Source organism: Dermacentor andersoni, chromosome 3 (assembly GCF_023375885.2).
Source record: "Dermacentor andersoni chromosome 3, qqDerAnde1_hic_scaffold, whole genome shotgun sequence".
NCBI lineage: Eukaryota > Metazoa > Arthropoda > Arachnida > Ixodida > Ixodidae > Dermacentor > Dermacentor andersoni.
The window spans coordinates 42,928,860-42,954,251 of NC_092816.1; the positions used below are offsets into that span (position 1 = coordinate 42,928,860).

Genomic DNA, 25,392 nt, shown 5'->3' on the forward strand with positions numbered 1-25,392 from the left:
TAAAGGGCAAAGGCAGAAGAGGCAGCGGGGATGGGGGGGGGGGGCTATGGACACGTGCTCTCCTCCCTTCTCCCTCTCTTTCTCCCACCCCTTCCCGGTCAAGTGTGTGTCCCCCTCTCCCCCACCTGAAAGAAGATTCCTGGCTACACTACAGCGCTTACTCAAAGTATATCTATTTTATTACGGCTTTAGAAATGACACGTTGTGTTAGATGACAGCAACCGCTGAAGAAGGCGAAGAGTACATATTACATCTTTCACTAGTCCCAGACGTAGAAACTCTTGTAGCACCGATCAAACATAGCATATCGTATCTACAAAGTTCTCTGCTAGAGATTTCCTTTGTGTGAACGGGCGTAGGACAGCTTAAAGCACTAAAGCACCATACACGACATGCCCGCATGCATACCCATTACATTACTACGCCAGGGCTTTCTTGCTGCTTAATCCACTGCAAACTGTCAAAGGGCGATGAGCAACAAATACAAGAATAAAAAATTCAAAGACAGCAAGCGATACTGTAGTTGCTAAGGAACAAGCAATATGAATGCTACCATAATTTCGTGCTGCTCTTTTCCCATCAAAATTTTTAATACTCAACCCTAGAAAATTTAGCTTCGAAAGTTACCCGCTGACAGCACCGCCGAATGGTGCAAAATACCGGGTGGATGTTTGTATAAACGTACGCTTATTTGAATGGCCTCATTATGCAAGAATGCACTTAGTAAGGATGTAAAATAAGCTCCGCATTAGAAATCGAAGGCATTTTACACGTTCGCAAAGTAGATAGGTAGGTGGAGGTGAAATTGTTAGGCTTACACGGCAAGACTATGTCTTGCGGTAACCAGAATCCTCTGTTAAAACACAGCGCTAAACAAGAACATAAATTGCAGAGTTATTGGTTGCAATGGTTGAAGCACCTTGTCGAAAATTCAACTTGTAGAGCACAGAAGCGCACGACGCAATAAGAGGACAACCAATCACAGCTAACAACGTTTCTTTATTCTTTCTTCATACACGACATTTCGGAGGCTTCGTCAAAGATAATTGTCATACACCTAGTGCTAAACACGTGTGCGCACTGTGTCTGTACCACGTTTTCAACAAAGCGACCTATATTAAGTTGCACAGCATCTTCGGCTTATATAACAAAATCGCAGAGGCCTGCCGATGGAAGTTTTTCGGCGCCTCAACTCTCGCATTACGATGAAGCAAAAAAAAAAAACAAACAATCAAGAATACGGACATATTATGCACATGCTACCATGTGCTGCTGAAACTATTTGAAAAAAATCACACGACTAAGAAAGTAGATGCGTAAGATCTCAGGAAACGAAAGTGCACAGGCCGGGGAAAAAAAGAAAAGAAAATAAGGAAAGGAAGTTGTGGAATACAAGATCGTTATGACGTTCTTCAGGTTCGTACAGCGCATTTCCAGCAAATAAGAATGATTAGAAAAAGAGAGAAACGTGAGCATTGAAACATCAAAAAGAAAAAAAAGAAAAAAACACAAGCCAAGTACCAAAATCGACCAGCTTGTTCCGCGTACCCTAGGGGGCAGGCTACACCACCCCCTGCGGTGAAAGTCCTGCGCCACCGACGGTTCCGACGGGGCTACACGTTCGATGTGGGGCGCAGCAAGTGTGTAGGGCCCGGGGACTCTGTGCAGCAGCGATCACGACAGACGGCTAAGAAACACACAGCGTGATGCCCGGACAGCGAACGCATTTGTGTTGAGGTGGAAGGGATTCGTCCGCACGGGCGACGAACAATAGGCCTCGGGCGTCTGCGAAGACAAATGAAAGGCCGGTCCACCGCGGACGCTTTCGCGAGGCATCATTCCGCCAGGCATCGTCAGGTCGCTTCGGGCCTAGCAAGATCCGAGGAAGGCCGTGCATTCTGAGCGCGACAGCCGGCCGGTCCGAGCTTTGACCTTTGATGCCCAAAGAAATTACCGGTCACGTGTCTTATCAAGCTACTGAGCCAGAGTAAAACAAAATTATGTTTATTTAAGCTGTTTAGATGCGCGGGAAGTTGCGCTCCTTAGATCCAGGTTGCGGGTTCAATCCCGGCTGCTCCGGCTGCGTTTCGATTCGATCGAAATGGAAAAACGTTCCTGTACTTGGACTTGGGCGCCCGTTAAAGAAGGCTAGGTGACCAGAATTAAGCAAGAGCCCCTCGATACGGCGTGCTTCATAACCAGATCGTGGTCTTGGCACGTAAAATTGCAGAATTTAGTTTGTGCGGAAAGTCTACTTTTTTGTATTTGGAGATTTTTTTTTAGAATGGCGCCTATTACCTGAAGACTAACACCCATAATTCTTCTTGTATAACTTAGCGCAAGGGCGACTTACAACATCGGGATTTTATGCAGAAGAAACTTGTCCGAAAATTTTCCGGCTTCTGCATTCTTGTGACATGATCAAGCAGATTTAGCGGGATACGCCAGTGTGCAAGACCGTAAGCCGTCGTGGGCCTATTTTGGTAAACAGCGAAAACATTATTACCGCTGCGTCTGCTCTTACTTGGTTCGTCTCTGAGTTTAGGTTTCCTAAAAAAATTACCGGGGGGAACTGTGGCGCTAGCGTCAATGAAAGGCAAGAGTGGCGAATCAGCAAGCAGGGGCATAATCGCAAAACATAGAAAGATTTGCCCGAGCTTTTTATTCCTTCTGGCTCCAAACGGCATTGTGACTCCACAGATTGATCATTTTTAATGAAATATTACGTTATCAATGCAACAATCCGCAATTATCATGCGTGTCTGCACATACAAATTACGTCGCTGCGTTTAGAAAAACATGAGTGCTTGGAAATTGTGAGACAAAGCGCAACAAACAACCCCACTAGAAGGTGTTAAGCCGTATAAGCACAAAGATCAGACAAATCCATGTACTAAACAAAAGATTATGGGGTTTTGCGTGCCAAAATCACGATCTGATTATGAAGCACGCCGTAGTGTGGGACACCGGAATAATTTTTACCAGCGTTCTTTAACGTGCTCCTAAGTCAAAGGACGCAGGTGTTTTTGCATTTCGCCGCCAGCAAAATGCGGCCAACGTGGCGCAAATCAATGTACTAACCATCCTTCCCACGACCACGACATGGCTGAACGCATGACAGCGCCACAGTTGTCTATAGTAATTTTTGCAGGAGAATCTATGGGCTGCCGCTTAGAGTGTATACGCTTAGAGTGTTGCGAGCAGTATACATAATGTTGCCCAAATAAAAGGAATGTATTAACGGTATGCCGCGGCTAGACCGTTGGTGCGTTCACGATCAAATTTCTCGCAAATGACTATACTTGCTGTCGCAGAAACAGAAACGCCATTTTTACGTGACTCTTTTCGCTAAACAACCGGCACATTCGTGCACCGATTTTACACATAGGTGCCATTTTTCCGTGAGGTAAGTTTAACATCGTGTTTGAGGAATAACTTGTATGTTCCGTCCACAATACAATCGAAGTGGGTGACGTGCGCAACGACGCCGCTAAAAAGATTGCGATTTCACTGCGACCGAACGGTGGTGCCGTCTGTTACGGCTACGGCTCAAACACAATGTGCACTGCATCCCTTGCAGGTGGCGCTACCATTCCGGTAAACGCGCACGTTTTGAGTGGTGTAGGGTTTATTGCGTACGAAATTGGGGGGGAGGGGGGGGGGGGATCGGCTTGGCATTCGCAAAAGGCTCCTACGCTAGCATTGTTCGCACGAGCAAATTCCAGCCAATTCTAACGATGTGCATGTTATATGAGAAGGTGGCAAGCCAATGGGAAAAAAGCACTTGTGACCGGAAAGCTTTGAGAATTCGGCCACTTGTAAATACCGTCCACAAATGTGATGGGTCAGTGCAGAATTGCTACTTCTATGCAGATATTTGAGCGTCAGCAAGCGCGTAGCCTACATAGCAGTAAAAGTGATGTATACGTGTTGCTCCGCTTTATGGAAATTACAATTGCCTCATTTGCGCGCCATGTTTTGCCTGTTCTGCGCAGACAGAGAAAAAATAAAGAATAATGTATTATTATTTTTAAACGATGCTTCGAGAATTATTTGGGGGAAACGGGTGAAGGAAAGATAAATCAAGATAAGTATAGTTCAATGTGAAAACGTCACATGCGAAGCTCCATAGCGAGTTGAGGACGTTCAGCTACTACAAGTAGTCAAGGCGGACGCTAGCGGATAATTATTTCTTTTTTCGTTTTTTAACTGACGAACCAGTGACGCGCCGCCTGTGACTATAGGTCGACGGGAACAGTCACGTATGGCGTCGCTGTTCGTTTCACCGAGAAATCGTGAGTTGGCATTCTTGCGCAGAACTACTCACGGCTCATTACTTACTTGGCAAACATGCAGCTGAGTGCAAAAATGGATTAATCATGGGCGATGTGAATTTTAATTTACTTGTTTCCTCTAGCTATACTAACCTCGAGCATATGACTTGTATTTATGGCTATGGGTTTCAATCACTATTATCTGTACGAACTAGCCGGAATCATTTTGTATCGCAGTCATTAATTGATCGCAACCTCACAAACTTTGATGACATCACTCACGCAAGCGTGATCGAGAGTGGTATAACCTATCACTTTCACGTATTGTTATATTTAGAAAGGCCCATCATTCATAGCAGCGTATCATGTCAGAGGCGTCTTTTTAATTTGTATGACTACTGTAAGCTCTTTAGAGATGCAGATTGGTCAAGTATATATGCTACGAATGATCCTGAGGAGTCGTTGGTCATGTTATACGACGTTATTTATTCAGCATTTGAGCATTCCACTACATTGCAATCATCTAACAGACGCTACTTTGCCTCCAGTTGCCCTTGGTTGTCCAATTTACTCATACAATCCCTTCGCAAGAAAGATAACATATATATATATATAAACATCAACCATTCAATGAAAGCTTAAAATTGCGGTATAAAAGATACTCCAACACCTTAGCCTTGCTTTTAAAGAATACTAAACAAAAGTATTATGAGTATTAATTTCAATTCTGTAAAAATGATACAAGCAGAATATGGCAGCTCCCAAACGAATTCTTCAATTCTGCCAACTTACGCAGCAAAGTGACGGCTGTTCGTGTTAACAACACTATTCTCATCAGTTCCAGTGGTGTAGCCAATGCTGTTCACGATCACTTTTCTTCTAGTTTCACCGCTTCTCCCTCTTCCTGCTATGCACCTCAGCTTACTCGTACTTCCCAATAATTTTTTTTTCGTCTTCCTACTTGTGCCTGCGAGGTTTGCTCGGTTATTTTAGGATTAAAAGCTACCGGACCTGGATTAGACAACGTTCGCTAAAAACGTATTAAATTTGTAAGATGTCTCGTTGACCCCATTCTCAGCCACATGTTTAACCACTGTTTCAAAACTGGTGCCTTCCCCGAAGAACTCAAATTGGCAAAAGTAGTGCCTGTCTTTAAGGAAGGTGATCCACTTAACATCGGAAATTACAGGCCCATATCCGTGCTTCGTTTCCTCCATAAAATCTTGGACAAGCTAGTCGAAGTAAGGCTATTTAAATATTTTTGTAAATTTAGTATACTCTCCTTATGTCCGTTTGGCTTTAGGGCTGATCTGCCCACTGACACAGCAATTGCATGTTTCACTGAAAAAAATTTGATATTTCATTGACAATGGTAACATCGCAGGAACTATATTTATTGACTTTTCAAAGCATTTTACAGCATTGACAATTTAATGTATTATGGAATAACAGGTCCTGCATTAACACTATTACAAGGCTTTCTTAATAGGTTTCATGTAGTTCCTCACAACATGTGTTTGTCTAGTCCTACCCCTATTATTATACATGTTCCACAAGGTTCGATTTTAGGTGTCATATCTTTTTTTTTTGATGTATATGAATGACTTACCCCTATGCCTTAACTTTTCTTCCTGCTTATTCTATGCTGATGATACGACTATTTTCTCTCATCATTTTGATTCTGCGACTCGTATCTAATCTTCAAGCTGACTTAACCTTTCCGGAAGAACAGTGCAACTCTAATAGACTCCCGATTAATCCTCCCAACACTTGTTTCATACTTTTTCATACACCTAACAAAGAACTAACTATTCCCTGCATCTATGTCAACTCTGTAGCCATTCCTTTAAGTGATCATACATCATTTTTAGGAGTTATAGTCGACACCCATTTGAAGTTTCACCCATATATCAATTCCGTTTGTGAAAAGATTTCATGTGGAATTAGGGCTTTGGTAAAATCAAGAAAGTACTTTAGCATAAACACACTTAAAGCGCTGTATTACGCATTCATAAACAGTCATCTAAGTTATTGCTTACATCATGGAATAATTCATATTCAGTTCCCATTTGGCCTCTGAAGGTACTACAAAAGCAAACCAAACGACTTATTATTTCCGCTACTCGACTGACGCCACCACATTCTATTTTCGCCCAGCTTAAGATACTGTGTAACTCTGAACTATATATTTACAATATGTGTGCGTGTCTTTTCTTTCTTTTTTGGTTTTTCATCGCATACTGATAATCAACATTTTTCGTCCCGCCATGTCATCTCATGCTAGCAGAACTAGATTTGCGTTCCATAATAACCTTTTGCTGCCTAAAATACATACTAATTACGGAAAAACGAGCATTGTTTTCTCATCCATTTCTCTACGGAACTCACTCACATCTGAACTGAAAGAACTAATGTCTACGTATTTAGGCGGAAGCTAAGAATGTTTTCATTCAATGTGCAACTGTCGCGTTCCGCTAACTTAGTTGACTCTGTGTGTTTCATGATTTTCTACGTAATCACTTAAATATTTGACGCTGTCTTAGGGAAGAGCAACATTTCTAAATTGTTTTTATTATTATATCTTTGCTTTATCAGCTCTCTAGAGCATTAACAAAGGGGGTCCTGCCTGCGGTTTGTAACCTTAGGACCTCCTTGAATATTTGCCTGTACTGCACATATGCTCTTATTTTTACCACTAATAAAGATTGACATTCAGATTGCGATTGAGACTTATCGATGAAATGAACAATGGCAGATGGCACCACTAGTAATTTCACTGAGAAGTCGTGCACAGTTATTTGAAACAACACGGTTGACTCGTGCCCCTGGGCTTAGCATTAGGCACAATGCACCGCACATACTTTGACCTGTGCCTAATTTGAACGCAATCGAGGTAGAGGCACAGTCGGTAGGGCTGTTTCCACCAGTTTCTTTCCCTTCAATTCACTGCATTCAGCCCTAGTCACCTCACAGAATATTGTCAACAACATTACAACGGCGTCGTCACGTTTATGTTGTGTCGCACAATGACCAATTAGGGTTATCCACGACCACGATAACCAGTCCTGGTCGGAATGAAGAACCATGGAATGTCTCATTCGATCGATAAGCCGACGGAACGCATTCGATCGATAAGGGCTGTGCCCCAATTCTAGTCAGCGTTGTAGACAGTGTTACGTTGACAACTAAAAAAAAAACAAAAAACAACCAGACCTTCGAGCCGAAGCCATGGATTGCATCTGGATCGAACTGTCTGGAAGACATCCTTGCGACATGAATCCAGCTCGCACCGACAAGAAGAAAGCTACTTTGCGTGTGCGAACCTAAGAAAACACGACGTCGCTTACATTAAGCGCTTAAGAAAGCATGACTACGTTCTCCTGTGGCCAGACAAACTTTTCCATCCGAGCAGTTCCAACTTTCCTGCTCAGCTGCCATCTTGTCGTTTGGAGAGCAAAGTAGCCAACATCACTTTTTTCTCCCTTCATTACTCTCTTCGCGAAGCTGTCTTCTTTTACCGGCTTCGTCAGAACTGGAGCGAGACTTGAGATATTACAGTGAACTCGTCTTTACAGCGTCAGGGCAGGGGGAGGGGGGGGGGGGTGCCGTGACTTGGCCGCGCCACTTCGTGAATGCTAAAAAAAACTCGTAACGCCGTCACCACTTAGTCCAGCAATGCATGACCAAAGGGAGAGCGGATCAGTCATTAGTCTCGCACAGAGTCTGGCAACTCGAAGGAAATTGCACTAAGACGATCGCAGCAAAGCACATCTGGAGCAGGGTTTGGGTACGGGCTAGTTGGCATTCCATTGCAAACAGCACTTACGGCGCGTACATAAGACAGATGGACCAAAACAACGACGAAGACAAGCGCTGACTTCCAAATGATTTTTATTTTGAGTAACACGCATATATACCGAGACACCCAAACAACCCCCCCCCCCCTCCCAATGCACGAACCGGCTTGAGTATGCATTCAACATTCAAAGGAACCATGACCGCCTCCTTGAGATGAACGAGCACGGATGTGCGACCTCAGAAAAGCAAGTTCTTTATCTGGTAATGCAATGGACGGCTTACTGGCCGAGTCACCTTCAGCGATCCAGGCTGCTTCAATGATAAGCCTAGTGTTTTCATTAGGATGCCAAGCTAAGATACTGTTTTTTTCCAAATAGCGGAATACAGCCAGACTGTGCGCAATGGACACCTAGAAACCCTTCGCGCCCTTTGCGCACTTTATTGATATGTTCTTGCAATCTAACGTTAGACATCTACCTGTCTGTCCTGTATAATACCGACCGCATTTCAAGGATATCTTGTAAACGCCTTTCGAACAATCTGTATACTTTTTTCTGTGATTGATGCTGCAAGACCTACGTACCTTAGCAACAGGATTGGTTCTAACGCAAGGCTGTGCAAGTTTTCTAGGTGCAGAGAAAACAACATCGATACCTGCTCTTTGTCCTATTCTCTTAAGTTTGTGAGAGATCCCATGAACGTATGGGATAACAGCTGTTCTGTTTCTTCAATCATGTACATGAGGCTCAGTGCTGTGAGGATCAGTGCTTAACCTACTACGCAACTTCTCCGAGACTGAGACAAGAAGGTTGCTAGGGTACCCTGCCACCATTTTCATTTCCAGTCCATTTTGGATTGCCAGAGTTTCTGCGACAACCTGTGCCAGCATAAAAAAAAAAAAATCTGTTAACGTTCTTTGTGCGCATTGCTCCTCCTAGATTTGACTTCTACTTAGTTTCTTCCTCACACGTCCAGTCATATCATGGCGTTTAATACTAATTGGGCTACTCTCATTTTATTGTATACGTATTTCAATGGCACGAATTATTATTTAGCAAGTATTCTATAATTATGTTTAATTTCTGTTATATATTATTAGGAGCTAAGTGCATCGAATATTCTCATATTTATGGACTCCCACGCTGCCCTTAGCAGATTACCGCGCAGTGAGCTTGATTCTCCACTTGTGCGCAGCATTAATGACTCTGCGAGCAAAATTACATCACGTGGGGTATCTCTCTTTGCTCAATGGATACCTTCCCACGTAGGAATCGCCGGAAATGAAGAGGCTGGTCGGCTGGCCCAAACTTGCGTCCATAACAACTGTTCTTGCACTGAAATTATGCGCAAGCTTGATCACGCTCGTCTGCTGATTCGCCGCCACCTACTCAAGCAGCATCCAGACCGGCGTGTCGCAAATGAAACGTTCCCGCCCCGTGTTCGCGTTGGAGGCTTACCTCGTCGCGCTAGAGCACAACTACTCAAACTAAGGGTTGGATGTGTGAACGTGTGGGGACGTTTATAGAGACAAGGACGTGTGGTTCGTCCATCGTATACGTCTTGCAGTTGCTGCGAGACACTTAAGCACCTGATATTTGAGTGTCCCGCTTTCAGTGCGCAGCGCACATCGCTAGTGAGGCACTATCACCTCCTTGGCTTGCGGCGTACGACACTCGGCGTATGCCTGTACTCCAGTGGCTGTGCGTCTCGACGTGAGCAGGCTCATTGCGCTCTGCTCGCTTTTCTAGAGTTAACTAACTTAGGTTCACGTTTGTAGCGCAGACACTATTTCTTCTATTTAACATTCTGCGGTAGCGTGACCTGCAGTGACCTGCACTACTGTGTGTGACCTGTACTGTGTGTTCTACTTTATTCTTTTAGACCTGTCATCTTGCTCTTTCTTCCACTTCTTCCTATCTTCGATTTCTATGTTTCTCTCAACTCCTCTCTGAAGAGTAGGCAGGCCTTGTGCCCCTGGCGATGGCAGTTGCCAGCCTGCTCCTCGCTTTCCTTTTCCTGTCAAATGTATATATGCTTTCAAAACAAATAACATGGATAATAAATAAAGTATTTAATTTTGCGTCTCATCTTGCTGATACGGTATTGTAACCTTCCACCTTACTCAATGCCCTGAACTGACACGTAAATAAATAAATAAATAAATAAATAAATAAATAAATAAATAATAATGAAACATTAATGAATGAATTAGGTTGAGTATTAATATATTAATATTAATATAATTAATAATATTAATAATTAATATTAATTATTATGGTGAAACGAGCCAGAATATTTTGCTTCAGAAACGCTGCCCCCTTTTTTCTTTCTCATTTTAACTAAGTATCTACGAAATAAACCGCATTAACGCACACACCAATACACCAGTAGCGGTAACCATGGTAACTGGCGAAGTAACCGAGCTCTGTCTCACTTTACTCAAACAGTGGAAGACGTTCGTGTGGAAGGAGAGTATTGCAACAGCACCAGCAGCAGCAGTAGCGAGGGAGTGGAATTTAAAATAGCGTGCGCGTGCGCAATCTAGGTCAGGCGACAGGGGAGAGTACAAAAAAAAAAAATCAAGGCACTTTATTAGTCTTGCCGACTTCATTTGCTCCCACACAGGGTCAACTGTCACGGGCTTTGTAAACTGCCAACACTCGCAGGGAACGAAGCACCACCATTAAGTTACGCAAAGACAGGGGGAAAAAAATTCAAATTGAAGGAGTGCACGAAGAGAGGCAGAGAGCGAAGCCTATGAAGCCGCCAATTCTCGAACTGCGAGAAAAGGAAAAGAAGAAACGAAATTGAAATGATAAAGAAAAGACAAGTATAAATCTGGAAAATAGAACGCAGGAAAACCGTGACTCCAGTCGGGCGCCATGCAGTCCAAATAAGAGTTAGAGCAGAGCAAGAGAAAAATGCCGAAATAGAGAAAGAGAGAGAGAAGAGAGAGAGAGAGAAGAGAGAGAGAGAGATGCAGCCAGAAAGCCACGCGAGAACGGCTGACGGTTCAATCTGGTGCTGGGCGTCGCATTGCAAAGACAGTCGGGAGAGGACAAACCGCGTCGATGGACTCCCGCTGACGAGACTGCCAGAAGGGAAAGGTTGGAGCGAGCCGAGAAATAGACGAAATACATAGAAACAAAGGGGGCGAAAATCTGCAATGGGCGTAGCTGCGGTGGCGACAACTGCCGGCGGCGGCGGCGGCGGGAGAAAATAGGAACTCCCGGCCAACGCACGGCATGCCAATCAGGAGAATCGCCCAACATTTTCGTGCTTGCTTCGCGTTATTCTCCCTAGAATCTACATAGCACAAACAATTTGTGAACGCGCATGACAATCAGTTGCGTTGTGCTTCGCTTTGCTGTTTTCAGATTTTATTTCCCGTTTCACTCTTCTCACAGTTTCAGGGAGGCCCAGAGAGTATGGAGGAATGGGCTCGTCACGTTGAAGGAGACTTTGTACCTCCTCCTCTTCTTAGTTTCGTTATTACTTTGTTTTTGTTTTTTTCAGTCTACACCTGCAGCTGGCGTCGAGGTTTGCGTGAGTCGGTTTCTTTCCAGAAAGCACGTACGTAACGTAGACCGCATGTCTTCGTTGCAATCTGGCGTAAGAGAGGCTGGAATGTGTCGGCTTCGGGGCCCGAACCTGAATACAAAGTCCACTGGGCCTTCGCCTCTCTTGCAGGGAGCGCGATATTTGCTTAGAAAAACGATATCCTAAATAACATGGAATCCAGTAAAAAAAAAGCACGCAGTTTATAAAGAAGCTAGCGTTGACCGCCCACTTGGCTTCGCTTACAAGAAACATGCTCAACGGCGCCCTCCGGCGCCATTTCACAAACGGCAAGCCGTTCTTTGTTTCTTTCTTCATCGTTCATATTCTTTGGGAAGAAGATCGGGGAAGGAAGGAGAGGGGGGTGAGGGTGATTGGGAGGGGACACGTGTTACTCCGGTCACGCTTTAACGGCTTTGACGCCTCAGTCTTTGCTCTGTGTCTACAGTTAGCTGGATTGCTTAACATGTGCGTTTTGCAAGCGACGTGAAGTCCGTGTTGCTAACCGACTTCCACAGTAGCTGCTGTTCGAAAAACCCTGTTCGAGGCGCATTTAGTTTCTTAGAACGTGGGTTACAACGTAAGAAGCGGCACGCCTACGCGACTGGCTATTTTGTGCGCACGCAAGAGTCAAAAGCTGGCTTTAGACGGACGGCTAGTTTCACGTCAACTTGCGTCTGCGAAGTAGGGGACACGTAACTTTCTTTGTGCTGTGACGTTTTGCTGTTGGCTAATCAGAAATTATGCAACGAAAGTTGGTTGGTCTCCGCTTTGGATAAGTTACGAAGAAACAAAAAAAGAACACCTGTGTAAATCCACATACTAAACCTTTATAATCTTCGCGCACTACTCTTAGAACGCCATACCTTATGATAAAAAAAAAGTATTATTTCGCGAAGGAAAGTGTCTGGGATTACGACATCCCATTGCAACATAGGTAGGCTTCACTGGCGTAATCACGACAAGTAAGGTAAAGTCCCTAGGCTGTTATAGTTGTGCATGACGCATACACTAAGCTGCTTAAAAAATGCCTTTCTACGCACAGATTCCCTTTTACGCCCGTGGTAAGTATAAAAAGTGCAGCTGTTCGTAAAAGGGGTACCGTACTGTCGCGCATACCTTTGTGCCAGAGAAGGTACAACAGACAGACAGACTGTCATTCATCAAACTGAACAGCTTGTAGTCTATGGTGTCAGCACAGGTTTAAGGTAGTTACAGTTTGTGTGTAGCTGTGTGCAGTGGCGTTGATGCCCGTGTGTGCGAAACTGTGTGTCTGTATGTGGTGTTCTCGTACTCTTTTCTGTGCTTTCCTCTTGCGCGCTTGGTGAACTGTGCAAACCTTTGGAAGTTATTTCACCCTTTTCTGCGGATTCCTCTCACTACTGTGCGAGAAGTTAGTACGTGTCTTCGTCCTGTTCTGTTGTTGTAATACGCGCTCTCTTGCGCTTTACCTCGAGTCACTGGGGGGATCGCTCTTAGATTTGCGTCAATGTTTCTGAAGACTTGGTGCACTTTGCTTTTCTGTTTGCTTTGGGACAAGAATTAGGTGGTACTGCCGACACGTTCTAACACGTTAGTTAGGTTAATGCCCCTCTCCCGTACCCTCCACCCCTCAATCGAAAATGCAGAAGGAAAAAGCTGAAAAAAGACATGAGGTGTTTGCTCTAACGAATGATGCTAAAGCCGACGGGAGGTATATAGCGAGACAACCATGTCCGCCCTGGCTGTCTCGACTTAGTTAAAGAAATCACATTGAAAGGCGTTGTTACAAGTTGTTAAGCTACGAATGAACAATCGAGCAGTGGTTGTTGTAGAGCTGCTAGTCGGTTCGGAAATTAAGAAAACAGCCACACTGAAGCAAGTAGATGCCAAGAAAGACAACGGAATTGTAGCTGTTTTTCCTGTCTTTCTATTTGAAAGAAACCCTGTTTCCATGCAACGCCACCGCCATCATCATCATCATTATCATCATCATCGTCGTCGTCGTCGTCGTTGTTGTTGTTGTTGTCGAACCATCAAAAACATTCAAAAAAGCGTTCAGCTGCGACATTCCGAATACACAGGGAAAAAGTCGACTTCGTGTTACTTGGTGATTCTTTGTGCTTCGCGACGAGTGTGATCCTTCAACCATCAAGCCGTAGAGTTACAGGTTGTCTCGCGGAACTAGAACCAAGTTTTAGAAATAGAGCGCTACGCCTTAGACAATGAGACCAACGGTACAATGATCGTAGTCGGCTTGAGTTAAGGTATTTCTGAAGTGCGATTAGTTCGCCATTTAGTTAACTTTAATTACTCGAAATCTAAAATATCTGTTTTCGGGCATACATCGCATTCATCAAGTTGTAGAGCCTGCTCAGAAACTACGAACGAAGTTACTTCTATGACCGGATTTCTTACGTGGTTCTTTTCTTTGTTTGCATATCGAAAAAGCCCGCGATATGTGTAAACAAATTACGCAAGGGGGCTTGGGCGCGTCTAGATAGCAGCGCCCAAAAGAAAAAAAAAATGATAAATAAAGAAAAAAATTGCAAGTGTGTTTACATCCATATTCAGCGTCTACCTGTCTCGTTATTTAGGACTGTGGCCGGTCTCTATCTTCACAACGAATGTGCTTATGTATGCGGCACGCTGTTGCCGATCGCTATTTTTCTTTTGGATACGCATGCGGCCTGCTCGTAACCGCGAGTAAACGTAATATTGCCGCGCGAATGGCTGCTGGAGGCAATTTGCGTCGTGTATTCGCGGGGCTATCACTCAAGCTTGGGAAAAAACTATTTATGTGCCACGTATTGAGCAACAGAAAGGTGTAACGGGAGTTTTTTCATGTCGGTTCTACAATTTTTTCTCATTTGCACTTTTTTATCTAATTATAATATATGAGAGCTGGGTAATTATTTAAGGATAATTATGTAATTAGGCGGAATGCAAAATAAATTGAGTGCCTCCAAGCGACGGCAAACTACGTGAACTTGGTTCTGTCCAGTTACGTGTCATTTGCATATTCTTAAGCTTTGGCTCAGGTTACGCGAGAGACCCGGCATATTATATATATATATATATATATATATATATATATATATATATATATATATATACACACAATCACTCACCTCGACCAGGAGTAGTCGTACCATCGCTGCACTCTCCTCTGCATTTGGTGAGGGACCTTGTGGTGTCTCATGTACAGCTTGGCACCGTCCTGCGGGCAGACAGAGGATGACGACGCGAATTCGTGAGACACCAGTGAGAAGTTGGGATCGCGCTACAGCAAGCCGCGCGTCGTTACTTTTATGACGCTACTATAGAAGCTACAAGAGCAGCTTGGTCTCGTTCGTTTTCCATCCTGCTAACACCAGGCTAGTAGAAGCGCTGCATGTCAGTGTCTGGCAGTATAAGTAGCTTCCGTCTGCTTCGCAGCGATGCTAAGATACTTTTTTTTTTTTTGCGTACGTTAAAATGTACGCCAACTAAACAAGAGACTTTGACGCGAGGTCTGTTCTCGCGTTCCTCGTTTCCCTCGTTGCTGAGCTTCTTATTCACCTAATGCCACGCGAGGTCTTCAGCATTTTCTTCATCATACTTTTTCTTTTGATGCGAGGTTTCTTCCTGGGTTGCGAAAGACAACCTGACGCTGTACGATTGCTGTCCGAATATGCCTGGTGTAATATTGCGAGTAATACTTTGCTGGCTATCACCGTTACTGTTTTCTCACTTTCTAAGAAACGGCGAAGCTTTTCTCGTTTTTTTTTTTCGTTATACAGAATTACCAAGCAGTAAGGATTCAGTTACCGACGGACAAAGAAGACAAGAGATGACTTCTAATGACGCTGCCACGCCACGCAAACCATGCTCACAATGCGAAGGCTGTCGCGATTTTCCTCCAGGATCCGGTGAAACGCCAGCGAGTCGCCCTACTTAGCGACAGCGTGGCATGGCAAAAGCTAAATTCTGTGATTTGATCCTGGAAGGTCTTTCTGTTTAACTAACATATCTGGGCGCATCGTCACGTGGTCGCTCGTGGGTAAACGGTTGGCATCTGAGGAAATGCGCCAATATTGTCGTCCTGCTTACAGGTCCAACCGTTTTTATATTATATCGTGGTACACGATTACACGCATGAACAAACAAAACTGTAAAGTGGATACAACGTGGGTAACACGCACTGCATCGTACAGTCGTGCTGTTACTATTTCACCCAACAACAAACCTTGCTAAAGTATACGAGGTCAACCTCCGCGATAGTCTAGCGGCTATGGCGGTGCGCTGCTGAGCTAGAGGTCGCGGGTTTAATCCCGGCCGCGGTTACCGCATTTCGATAGCGGAGACATCAAAAGAAAAACGCTCGTTTATTTAGATTTAGGTGCGTGTTGAAGAACTCCAGGCGGTCGAATTTAATGCGGAGTGCTCCGTTACGGCAAAAAAGGAAATTAAATTATGCGGTTTTACGTGCCAGAACCACATTGTGATTATGATGCACGCCGTAGTGGGGGCATCAAAGATTTGGACCACCTGTGCTTCTTTAACGTGCTCCTAAACCTAAGTACACGGGTGTCTTCGCATTTCGCCTCCATCTAAATGCGGCCGCCGTGGCCGGGATTCGATCCCGCGACCACGTACTCAGAAGCCCAACACCATATATCCACTAAGCAACCACGGCGGGTTACCGTTACGGCGTGCCGCATAGTCAGATTTGCGGTTCTGATACGTAAACCAGCAAAATTTAGTGAAATGCGAAGTCGATCGAAAAAAAGAAAGAAAAAAAAAAGTCTTCCGGGCCAGTAATTGCGCGCCTTTGTCACGAAGCCAAATTTGTGGCGTCATTTATTAAACTGTTCACGGGGAAAGGTAGGCGGGCCAGATGTCAGGCTATTACGTTACTTTACTTTATCAGGCTTCAAGGCAGGCCTTAATCAAAGCCGATTTGATAAAGCCTGTGCTATTGTAAGAGTGCGCGGCCATTCTTTCCGCACGCCTGCGCTCTTTCAGACACAATCTTTAATCCCATACGTGGGCTATGCTTTTGTGAACGCCTAACTCTTCTTTTTCAAGCGCAAGCCTCCGTTAAGATATATAATACATGTTAAGCTTACATTAAATCTGCTCTCAGTATCGAAAGGCATACCTATGCTTCCGACGATTTGGTCCATTTCTGTTTCAGTTTGTTTTCATCGATACATAGAAAAAATGATAACTGTCGCAGTTGTAAAGTTACCATGCCTTTTACGATGTGTACAGTCGTCCGCGACACTCATTTATACGCCCTGTTTTCACATGTTTTTTACGCTTTTATACTTTCCGAAGGACTTCTGAGGCATCATGCACCAGACTGCGGCGCATTGGCTTTCCCATTTGCCGTGAAATGCCCCAGTCCAAGGCAGCGTTCTGTTTTTTTTTTATTTCGTCGGACATCGAACTAATCTCTACAGATGGGCGGTCCTCGCCATAACAAACAGTCGTTGCACCCTGCCTTCTTGTTCAGCTTAGTGACCCACGGTCAGGGAAGGAACCACTTAATCAGGAGCAAGTCAGCTATAGCCGAGGCTGTTCCGTTCTCCTCCTCGCCATTTTCTCCCATCATCCCACTTTCCCTTTCGTCCTTGCTTTCCTCCTCACTCTTTCCCACATCCTGTTTTTCCCTCAACGACAGAAACACGCCGCCGTCGGTGACGGCTGCAATCAACGGTCCGTAAGGACCTCCGAGCTCCCGACGGACTACAAGCTGCCCCCTCTTCTCTCGCCACCCTCACGCCCCCTGACGGCCGCCGTCGCCATCGTACGCTGAGCGCGACGCACTTCGGAACCTCGTCAACGGACCCCTCGGCGCCCAAGGCGCAACGCGCGATTGAAAGGCCCCGGCTCCTCCCGATGTCAGCGTTTATTCAATTGAATGGCCAATGTCACCGGGGAGAAACGCTGACCATTGATGGCGGTCGCTCGTTGGCGGCGCACGGGTCACTGTGCAACGGCAGTGACAGCTTGCACCTGGAATCAGTTCTCCTCTCTCCCACTTCCTCCTTCTCGGCACCCTCCTTCCAGTGAGCGCCGGGACAGTAAAAAGAAGGAAAATAGAGAAGGGCAAAATCGTGGCTGCGAAGGGCCAGCGCATCGGAGGATGGGGAGCCCCGCTGCTAAACACCGCGAAATCGTTCCACCAGGGCCGTCCTGTCCCGACGGGTGGTGGGGCTTTATTCGATTTGCTCATCGGAATGCGGTTTGCGTCTCTCCGTACGTACTCGCGATGAGGCGCGGTATATGTTCGGCGTGCCTCTTCATCCGTGCGTAACAGGGAAGCTTCCGCAACGGAGGAAAATGAGGGAAAGTGTGTTACGGGCCCTGTGGCCCCTGAGGCTCGGTAACTCGTCGTTGTAAGCGCAGTAGTTAGAAGAAAAAAAAAAAAAAGAGAAAAGAATGACAGCGTCAACGTTCAACTGCATCGCTACATTGGACACGATTAGAGATTTGCTACGTCTGGCCAAACGACACGATCCTACCGCTGCAATCACATAACTGTATAGGCAGGCGCGGGATTCCACCGAATTTAGGGGTAACGCAGTGAAAAAAAGTTTGGACTTGCTTTTTCGCAGTGGTTATGACCCGTTTTATATTATAGCACAATACAAGCCTAAAGAAACTACAGAGTAGGAAAAGACCAGGAAGTCGGCGAAGTTGTAGTTAACTTTACTAAACAATGACGTAAACTTGAAGAGCACTGAATGAATTATCGATGCAAACTAAGTTCACGTGACAAACTCCACAAGCAATACAATACAAATGACCCCGAGGATAAAATGGATGACAACCGCCAACTCAACCAAGTATTCACCTTATGCAGCGCTTAGTTTAAGAACGGTACCACGTAAACTTGCTTGGCGGCTATCTGATAACTTACTCCACTTTGCATGAAGGAATGGGTTTAAACGATGGCTGGCATGCAAGGTAGTTAAAAAAAGGCATGTGACAGCTCACCAGGAGACTTATTTTCAGTAACAGCACTCCACAGCCAAGCTTTGCCCTTGTTTAGGAGTAAGTGCGATTAGTAGATAACGTCGGTCTGTTTCTCTTGGTCAACGACATTATTTCTATCCTACGAGTTTATAGCTGTCAATGAAGCAGCTAAGGTAAGCTAAGCTCCAATGTCAAGGCATCCTGTACCTTCACTACAAAGGGGAACGGATACGGTGCTACTTCAGCTAGTCCTTTCAGTTTACAGTTTAGCGTCGCTTAATTTGGAGCTCACTCTCATTGGACATTCGTTCACTGTGCGTTCGCTTCAAAGACTATTTGTATTTGAAGACTCAATGCCTAATCATCTTACAGATAGCAGTACAACACTAAATACAGGTACTTGTGTCAAGGTCATCATCGTCATCATCAGCATCATCACATTTATGTCCACTGCAGGACGAATACCTTTTCCAGCGGTCTCCAATTACCCCTCTCTTGTGCCACAACTAGTCCAGGTGGCACACCTGGTCCAGGCGCGCCAAAGAATAGTAGATTTAAGTCTATCATGTTAACCCTCAAAACGCCGCTACTAACTAGCCGGCACACTTCCCACCCGGTCTGGGTTGTTCATTCCATCATCATTTCGCCTCAATCCCACCCCCTACTCTGCACCCGTCAAAACACCCTCCGGCAGGACACAGGTGCGCTTATTCCACCGTGTGCCTTGCTCAATGCTCGCGCCTTACTAGAGGGCAGGGAGTTGTGCCTACGAGAGACAGTCTGGCAAGTTCACATTCCACCATTGGGAAAGCTAGAGTGCATTTGATGGAACGCGAACAAAGTGAACGCATATTCGAGCGCTTGAAAAGCTGTCGGCCGGAGTGGGCATATAGAGCGGCTGTCACCTGTAGATGAAACTGGCCGCACTATTTGTTATATGCCGCACGTCCGAAAACTGTCCCCTTCCATGGGACGGAGTGCTAATACTCCCAGTGCTCCCACAAGGAGACGAAGACGTTTCGGTCGTAAGGCCAGGAAAAGTCCGTCCAGCCTTACAGACGGAAAGTTCTCTCTTGCTTCCGGGAGCCGCGCTTTATTACAATGTCACTCACGCCCAGCTACGGATACTGAGTACACGACAACAGAGAGAGAGAGAGAGATAAGATAATGCAGAGAAAGGCAGGGAGGTTAACCAGAGGTAGTTCCGGTTGGCTACCCTGCGCAGGGGGAAGGGTTAAGGGGGATGAAAAAGACAAACAGATCTCCCCCTTCCACGACAACAGGTCTCACGAAACAACCTATGAATAGATGGCGGATGTTCGCAAGGAGGTGGAAATTCGAAATTATCATCACTGGTGAAAGAAGAGATTTCTCTGGAGCCAACGTTCCCACGAAACATTGGATAAATTTATACGCGACATTGGTGTTGCCGCATACATAAAACGCGTATGTAAAGCATTATACCTCATGACAAGCATTGGTAAAAAAAAAAGCATGAGCGGAGAAAAAAAAAAGGCAAACTCACCAGCAATCGTTCAAACTCCAGGCGGCTTGCATTTCTGTTTGTAATTACATTGCCTACTTGACCTGCGAGAAGAAAAAAAATATATAGCGGGTAAGGTATCAACAGTGCTCAAAATGTGCGCACGACGTCTTTTTTATGACAGCGTCACATACACTCACGGGGCGGCACTCAACGGGCTGCAGATGGTCCACAAATGAAAAAATAAATGAGACGAACTAAGTAATCAGAAGCCTCATGCAATAATCGGGAGTCTAAATGTGTCGCATTCAGGAATTGTATAAGGGGCTCTGCGAGCTTAATCCCGTCTAGACGCATGACCAGTTTGGGAAACATAATGTCGTCTAGCGTCTAGCGCATGGTGATCCCAGTGAAATGCCTGTGTAGCGAGGACCAACTGCAACCAGCGACAGTACTCCGGGAACTAATCCTCCGGGAATGCAATTATTTCTTGTGCACAGTATTCCGACGTGTCGCATCCTTCTTTTTTTTCATTTCGTGAGTGCCGGTCCATCTACACACACAGGTGCTCAGATGCAAGATTCATCAGGCTGGGCTTTGCCTGTACCTAGATGCTGCACTGTAATCTCTTAGCACACTCCGGAACGGACCATTGTCGCGCTTTAGATAAGAGTGTTCTGTAGACAGAGCCATACGCTACGGTCTATAGTGTTAATGGGTAACGGTCACTTAGTATCCTGCCATTGAATACGCGTAGCTCATATGTGGTAAGAAAGAGTGACAGGCTGTTTTCATAGGCGTAGATGTTTGACCAACTCATCATACCAGCTTTTTTCTTTCTCTCTAATAAATCTCGAGAAGATTACGAGTTACGCTTCTTCTCTCTTAGCGGTTGGGCAAGTCTTCTTACAGCATGAAGTGCATACCGTACGTCTGGAATTATAACGTTAATGGCGCGTGTCAGTGGCTTGCAGTGCGCGTGCGGGGAGAGGGTGTTAGGGGGTGCATGCGAGCGGGCGCGTACGTGTCACAACGAATACGTAACGCGCATGTTTTAACCAGTGATCGCAAAGTACACCGCATGTAGCAGAGTGACAGCGCAGTCTCAGTCGCAGTTGTAGAGACAGAAGACATTGAAATTTAGCTTTCCTACGCAACTATGCCGCTTTGCCACTGTTAGCCAACAAAATAACGTGTAACAACAGCAAGCGACGCGAGTGGAGAGAAAGAGTACTCACCTACAATTGTTGCAAAAATGAAGACGCCGATGAGATAGCACAAAATAGTGAAAATGTATCTGCAAAGAAATAAAAAGAGAGAAACACAGAGGATATGAATTAAAAAAAGGCGCGAATAAACATTGCACACAAATGTCTTTTCTTTTTTTCTTTCTTCTTGAATGAGTAAATCTCACTCAAGCACAATACGAACGATATGGAACAGACCCCCCCACCCCAAAAAAAAAAAAAAAAAAGGAAAGAAACAGCAATATTTTGGTTGCAGCACGGGAAAGGCAGGGTTGCAAGAACGTAAAACGTTAGTGCTCCTGCGCTGTAAAATACTTTGCACCATTAAGATTGTGTACGTGTGTAAATTGGTCTATAACTCACATCCTTACACAAAATTTTGGGTGTAAAGGTGTGAGTTATATACCTATTTACACCCGTATTTACGTTTAAAAGTGTAAATTATTTTACAGTGCGCTGCGTGCTTCTATGTTATTGTTCCACTGTCTGAACTGCTCTGCGCCTTGAAGAATGTCCAATCAACTATCCCACCAATTTGTGCTAGAACGATGTATGAGAGGAAAGGCAGGAAAGAACAGAGCGAGTCAAGCGTTAACCAGGGCAAACGCCCGGTTCGTTGTCCTGCACTAAGAAAACTGAAAGAGTATTAAACGCTAGGTTAAACGCAACGTTGAGAAAGGGATTGTTCCGACATGCACGGTGAGTTGCGTATTCATTTGTGCCATCCCACTGCCTTAGGAAGCACTTACGTTGCAAATGATGTGCCCAAAGTTCACCTCGCCCGTGAAGCTAGAGGAACAATTCTTTGGCTAGTATCTATGACTCAGTAGACTGTCGTTCTTGCTGCACCGATCAAATCGGCATACGACAACCGTGGTTCAGAAACGCGAACCGGCATCACGTCAGAAGCAGTAAAATGCCGTGGCCGCTGATGTATACTATACATTGGCAGACTGGGCGAAGCTGCATAGCTTTCAAGAGGCGTGCCTCAAGGCTTTATTAAATTTCCGAGTCCCAAAAGCCAAAATCGCACGCGAAAGGCGATATGAGACGTAAGGGTTTCACTGCAACGCGTTAATCTCTCTCGCCATGTTGCTTTGGCCCTTGATGCGTTCTGACTTCGGCTTAGGGTGCGTATATGCATTCTTCAAATAGCCTTTTCAGTATCGTCACCAGCCCAACTTTGAGCTGAAAAGACAAACCGACTGAGTTATTCATTGTGCTTACACGTACGTATACATTGAGCTGGAAACGCTCGAAATAAACGTTCTTTCGTGCACGGTTGAAAAGAAAAAAAAATCAACCCGGGGAACACACACACACACACGCACACAAAAGTAATCTCATGGTGACCCCGGACAGACGGTGTTAGGACAGGGCGAGGTTTAGGGTGTTTCGATGTTGGAGTCGCAGCGTCCCTCTGCGAAGACAGGCATGCATATATAGGCACCCCTGTGGCGAAGCTTTCAAGCGGGAGCACTGAATCGGGCCTTTTGCGAGACCGCGGGGAGTCGCCGTGTGCGAGAAGTTTCACCTACATCTGGCCGGATTAGCAGATTAGAAACTAAACATGCTCGCACCGCTCGTTCTACGTACGTTCCGGAAAAAAAAATAACTAACGGAACGGAATGGAACAGAACGGAACGGGAGATAATTCACAGCATCGTGCATAATTCACAAGACGGAGAATGGAGCGTCCGGCTACGCATGCGCTGAGCGACCAGAGATGGCTATCATCTCTCCGCGTAAGCGTGTCCGCCGGGAGAGGAAAGAAAAAAAACGAGAAAGGCACCCGGGCTTGAATGTATAATGAAAACATCACGAAGAAGCAGCAACCACCGACTCTCTCTCTCTCTCTGTGACTAGCACGCGCGCGCGCGCGCGTGTTTTGTAGTATGCATGTATGTGTGCCTCATTTATCAAGCTGCAGGTATCACCCGTGGCCATATGCGTATACAATATGCGTACCGACCAGCGAGGCAAAGAATGAACCCGGCGCGGGTGGGTGCGCGCGCGTTCCTGCCGCGAGCCTCGTGGTTAATTAACGAGGAATTTCCGCAAGATAACAGCGTATCCGCGCTATTGTAGGGATTCGTGTACCGGCATCCCAGGTCCCGACGATCGTCGAAGAAACCTCGGCCTGCATGCGTCTGTGCGTCTACTCCTCACAGAAATCGTGTGTCCGGGTCGCTCACGTGTTGCTCTGGGGTTTAGAGAGCGAGAGAGAGAGAGAGACAGAGAGAGAGACAGAGAGAGAGAGAGAGATTGTACACAAAATTTACGAAGTTAGTTGTCTGAAAAAGCGCCGGGGAAAAAAATAAAAGAAGGTGCACGGTTGGGCTGTGTGGGCAGTTTGAGCCGGCTGTTTGAGCGCAATCTTCCACATCAAACAACCTGCTCTGTACGCAGTTCATTTAAATTAACGAACTAAATTAAAGGGGGGAAGGTGGGATGGGATGGGGGGTGTAAGGTTCTCATACTGCGCGGGCGGTTATGAGGGACGCCGCATAGTGGAGGCCGTAGCGATGTCGTTTCGACCACCTATAGGCTTCTTCAACGTGCAGCAAATGCACGACGCTTCAGCGGTCTTTTTTTCTCCCTTTTTTTTACCATTCTGTTCATTCTATGCATAATGTGCAATGCGGTGGCATCCGCCGGTCGGGAATCGAACCCGCCGCCATTCGCAAAGCAGCTCAGCGCCATGCCCACTGAATTACCGTGACGGATCCCGTTTTAACTACGCACTCGCGAGAAAAGAGCTTGGTACTTCGTTGAGTTGTATTATTGCAGTTGTATTGTTTTCCTCTGTGCTCGTCGAAAAATAAGTACTTGTGCGCAACGTATCTCATACCGTATTTGTTTCGTGTATATGCGACGTGCCGGCTTACGCATACGCATATTTTGCTCCGAGTATAGGGTTAGGAATGCTGCTTTGCTTTGAAGCAGTTGCGCTGCGAGAAAAGGCCCAGAGGGCCATCATTCAAATAATTCCTCTGCCCTTTATTCGTGTTTATCGTTTCGAGGGTGAAAAACAAATAAAAGTAAAGAAAGGAACAAGAATGTGGAGGTATTAAGGCCTGTACATTTGTTTCCATTTATGATTGTGAGCGCGGGGTTCGGTAGTGAGCTCAGGGCTCCGCGAATATACGAATTAACACAAGGAGTATACTCCTTTGCTGAGGACGTCATATGTGAATTAACCCTAATCTTATAAGGGTTAGACCATGCACGAGGTACTCTGATGCCGAGCGTTTCACGCGTCCTTGACCGAATTGTTCCTCTCCTTCACTTTTTTTTTTTTTTGCGAGATCTCACCTATCCACCACTGTTGTGCTTAAACACACATTCCAGGCAATATACGGCGGAATAAGGGGCAGTACATAATCTAATCGCCAGAAAAAGGTTAAAAAAAGAAAAAAAAAATAGAGATCATATCGTTCTCTCCGCCTCTTCGTAAATTTCTCTCCGGGCTTCCGCTTTCACACCGGACGCCATCAGTACAATTTTCGAACTTTTCTTCCTTTTTTTTCTCCATCGTTTCAAGTTCGATTTAAATCAAGTCTTTCGTGACCAGAAACACAGGCGAACAAGACGAGATGGCGACAAAATCAAGCTCACAAATAAATGAATGAATGAATGAATGAAAGAAAGGATACGCTTCTCTTTTTTTCTCTCCTTCCGCCGTGTCTACTCTCAACGCGACCCACATTTCGTGATAGCCGGGTCACGTATTCGCTGGCCATTTAAGACCCGCGCACACTAACAGATATAAATCTGCGCGACGACATCGTCTCGTTGTTCGTCTGGTCATTCACTGCCCCCTCCACTGCTCGCGATCCCATCGACACAAAGCCAAGAGGCTCTTGCACACTTATGTGGGCCACACCAAGGGAGAAGTGTCGACGAACGGGGCAAAAGCGATCGTCCTCCCGACCGGCTCGCAATGGAGCGTGTTCGAGAAGACGGGATGAAGGAGGGGAGGGGAGGGGGGGGGGGGGTTGGAAGAGAGGCGTGATAATGGTGGCAAACTGCGCTGTCGGGAAAATCCCCCTCTACTCCAGGACGCCAACACTCTTGCCGGAAGACA

General features: G+C 45.6%; 1 protein-coding gene across 1 annotated transcript in view; it reads right to left on the minus strand.

The window, feature by feature from the left end:
- Positions 1 to 25,392, minus strand: part of LOC126520696 (uncharacterized) — an 82,135-nt gene that overhangs the window by 38,029 nt on the left and 18,714 nt on the right. Inside the window, exons 4-6 of the mRNA XM_055064268.2 lie at positions 21,297 to 21,355; positions 20,101 to 20,162; positions 14,741 to 14,829 (exon numbers count right to left, since the gene is read on the minus strand). Coding sequence (XP_054920243.1) covers positions 14,741 to 14,829; positions 20,101 to 20,162; positions 21,297 to 21,355 — 210 coding nt within the window. The remainder of the gene's footprint in view (positions 1 to 14,740; positions 14,830 to 20,100; positions 20,163 to 21,296; positions 21,356 to 25,392) is intronic.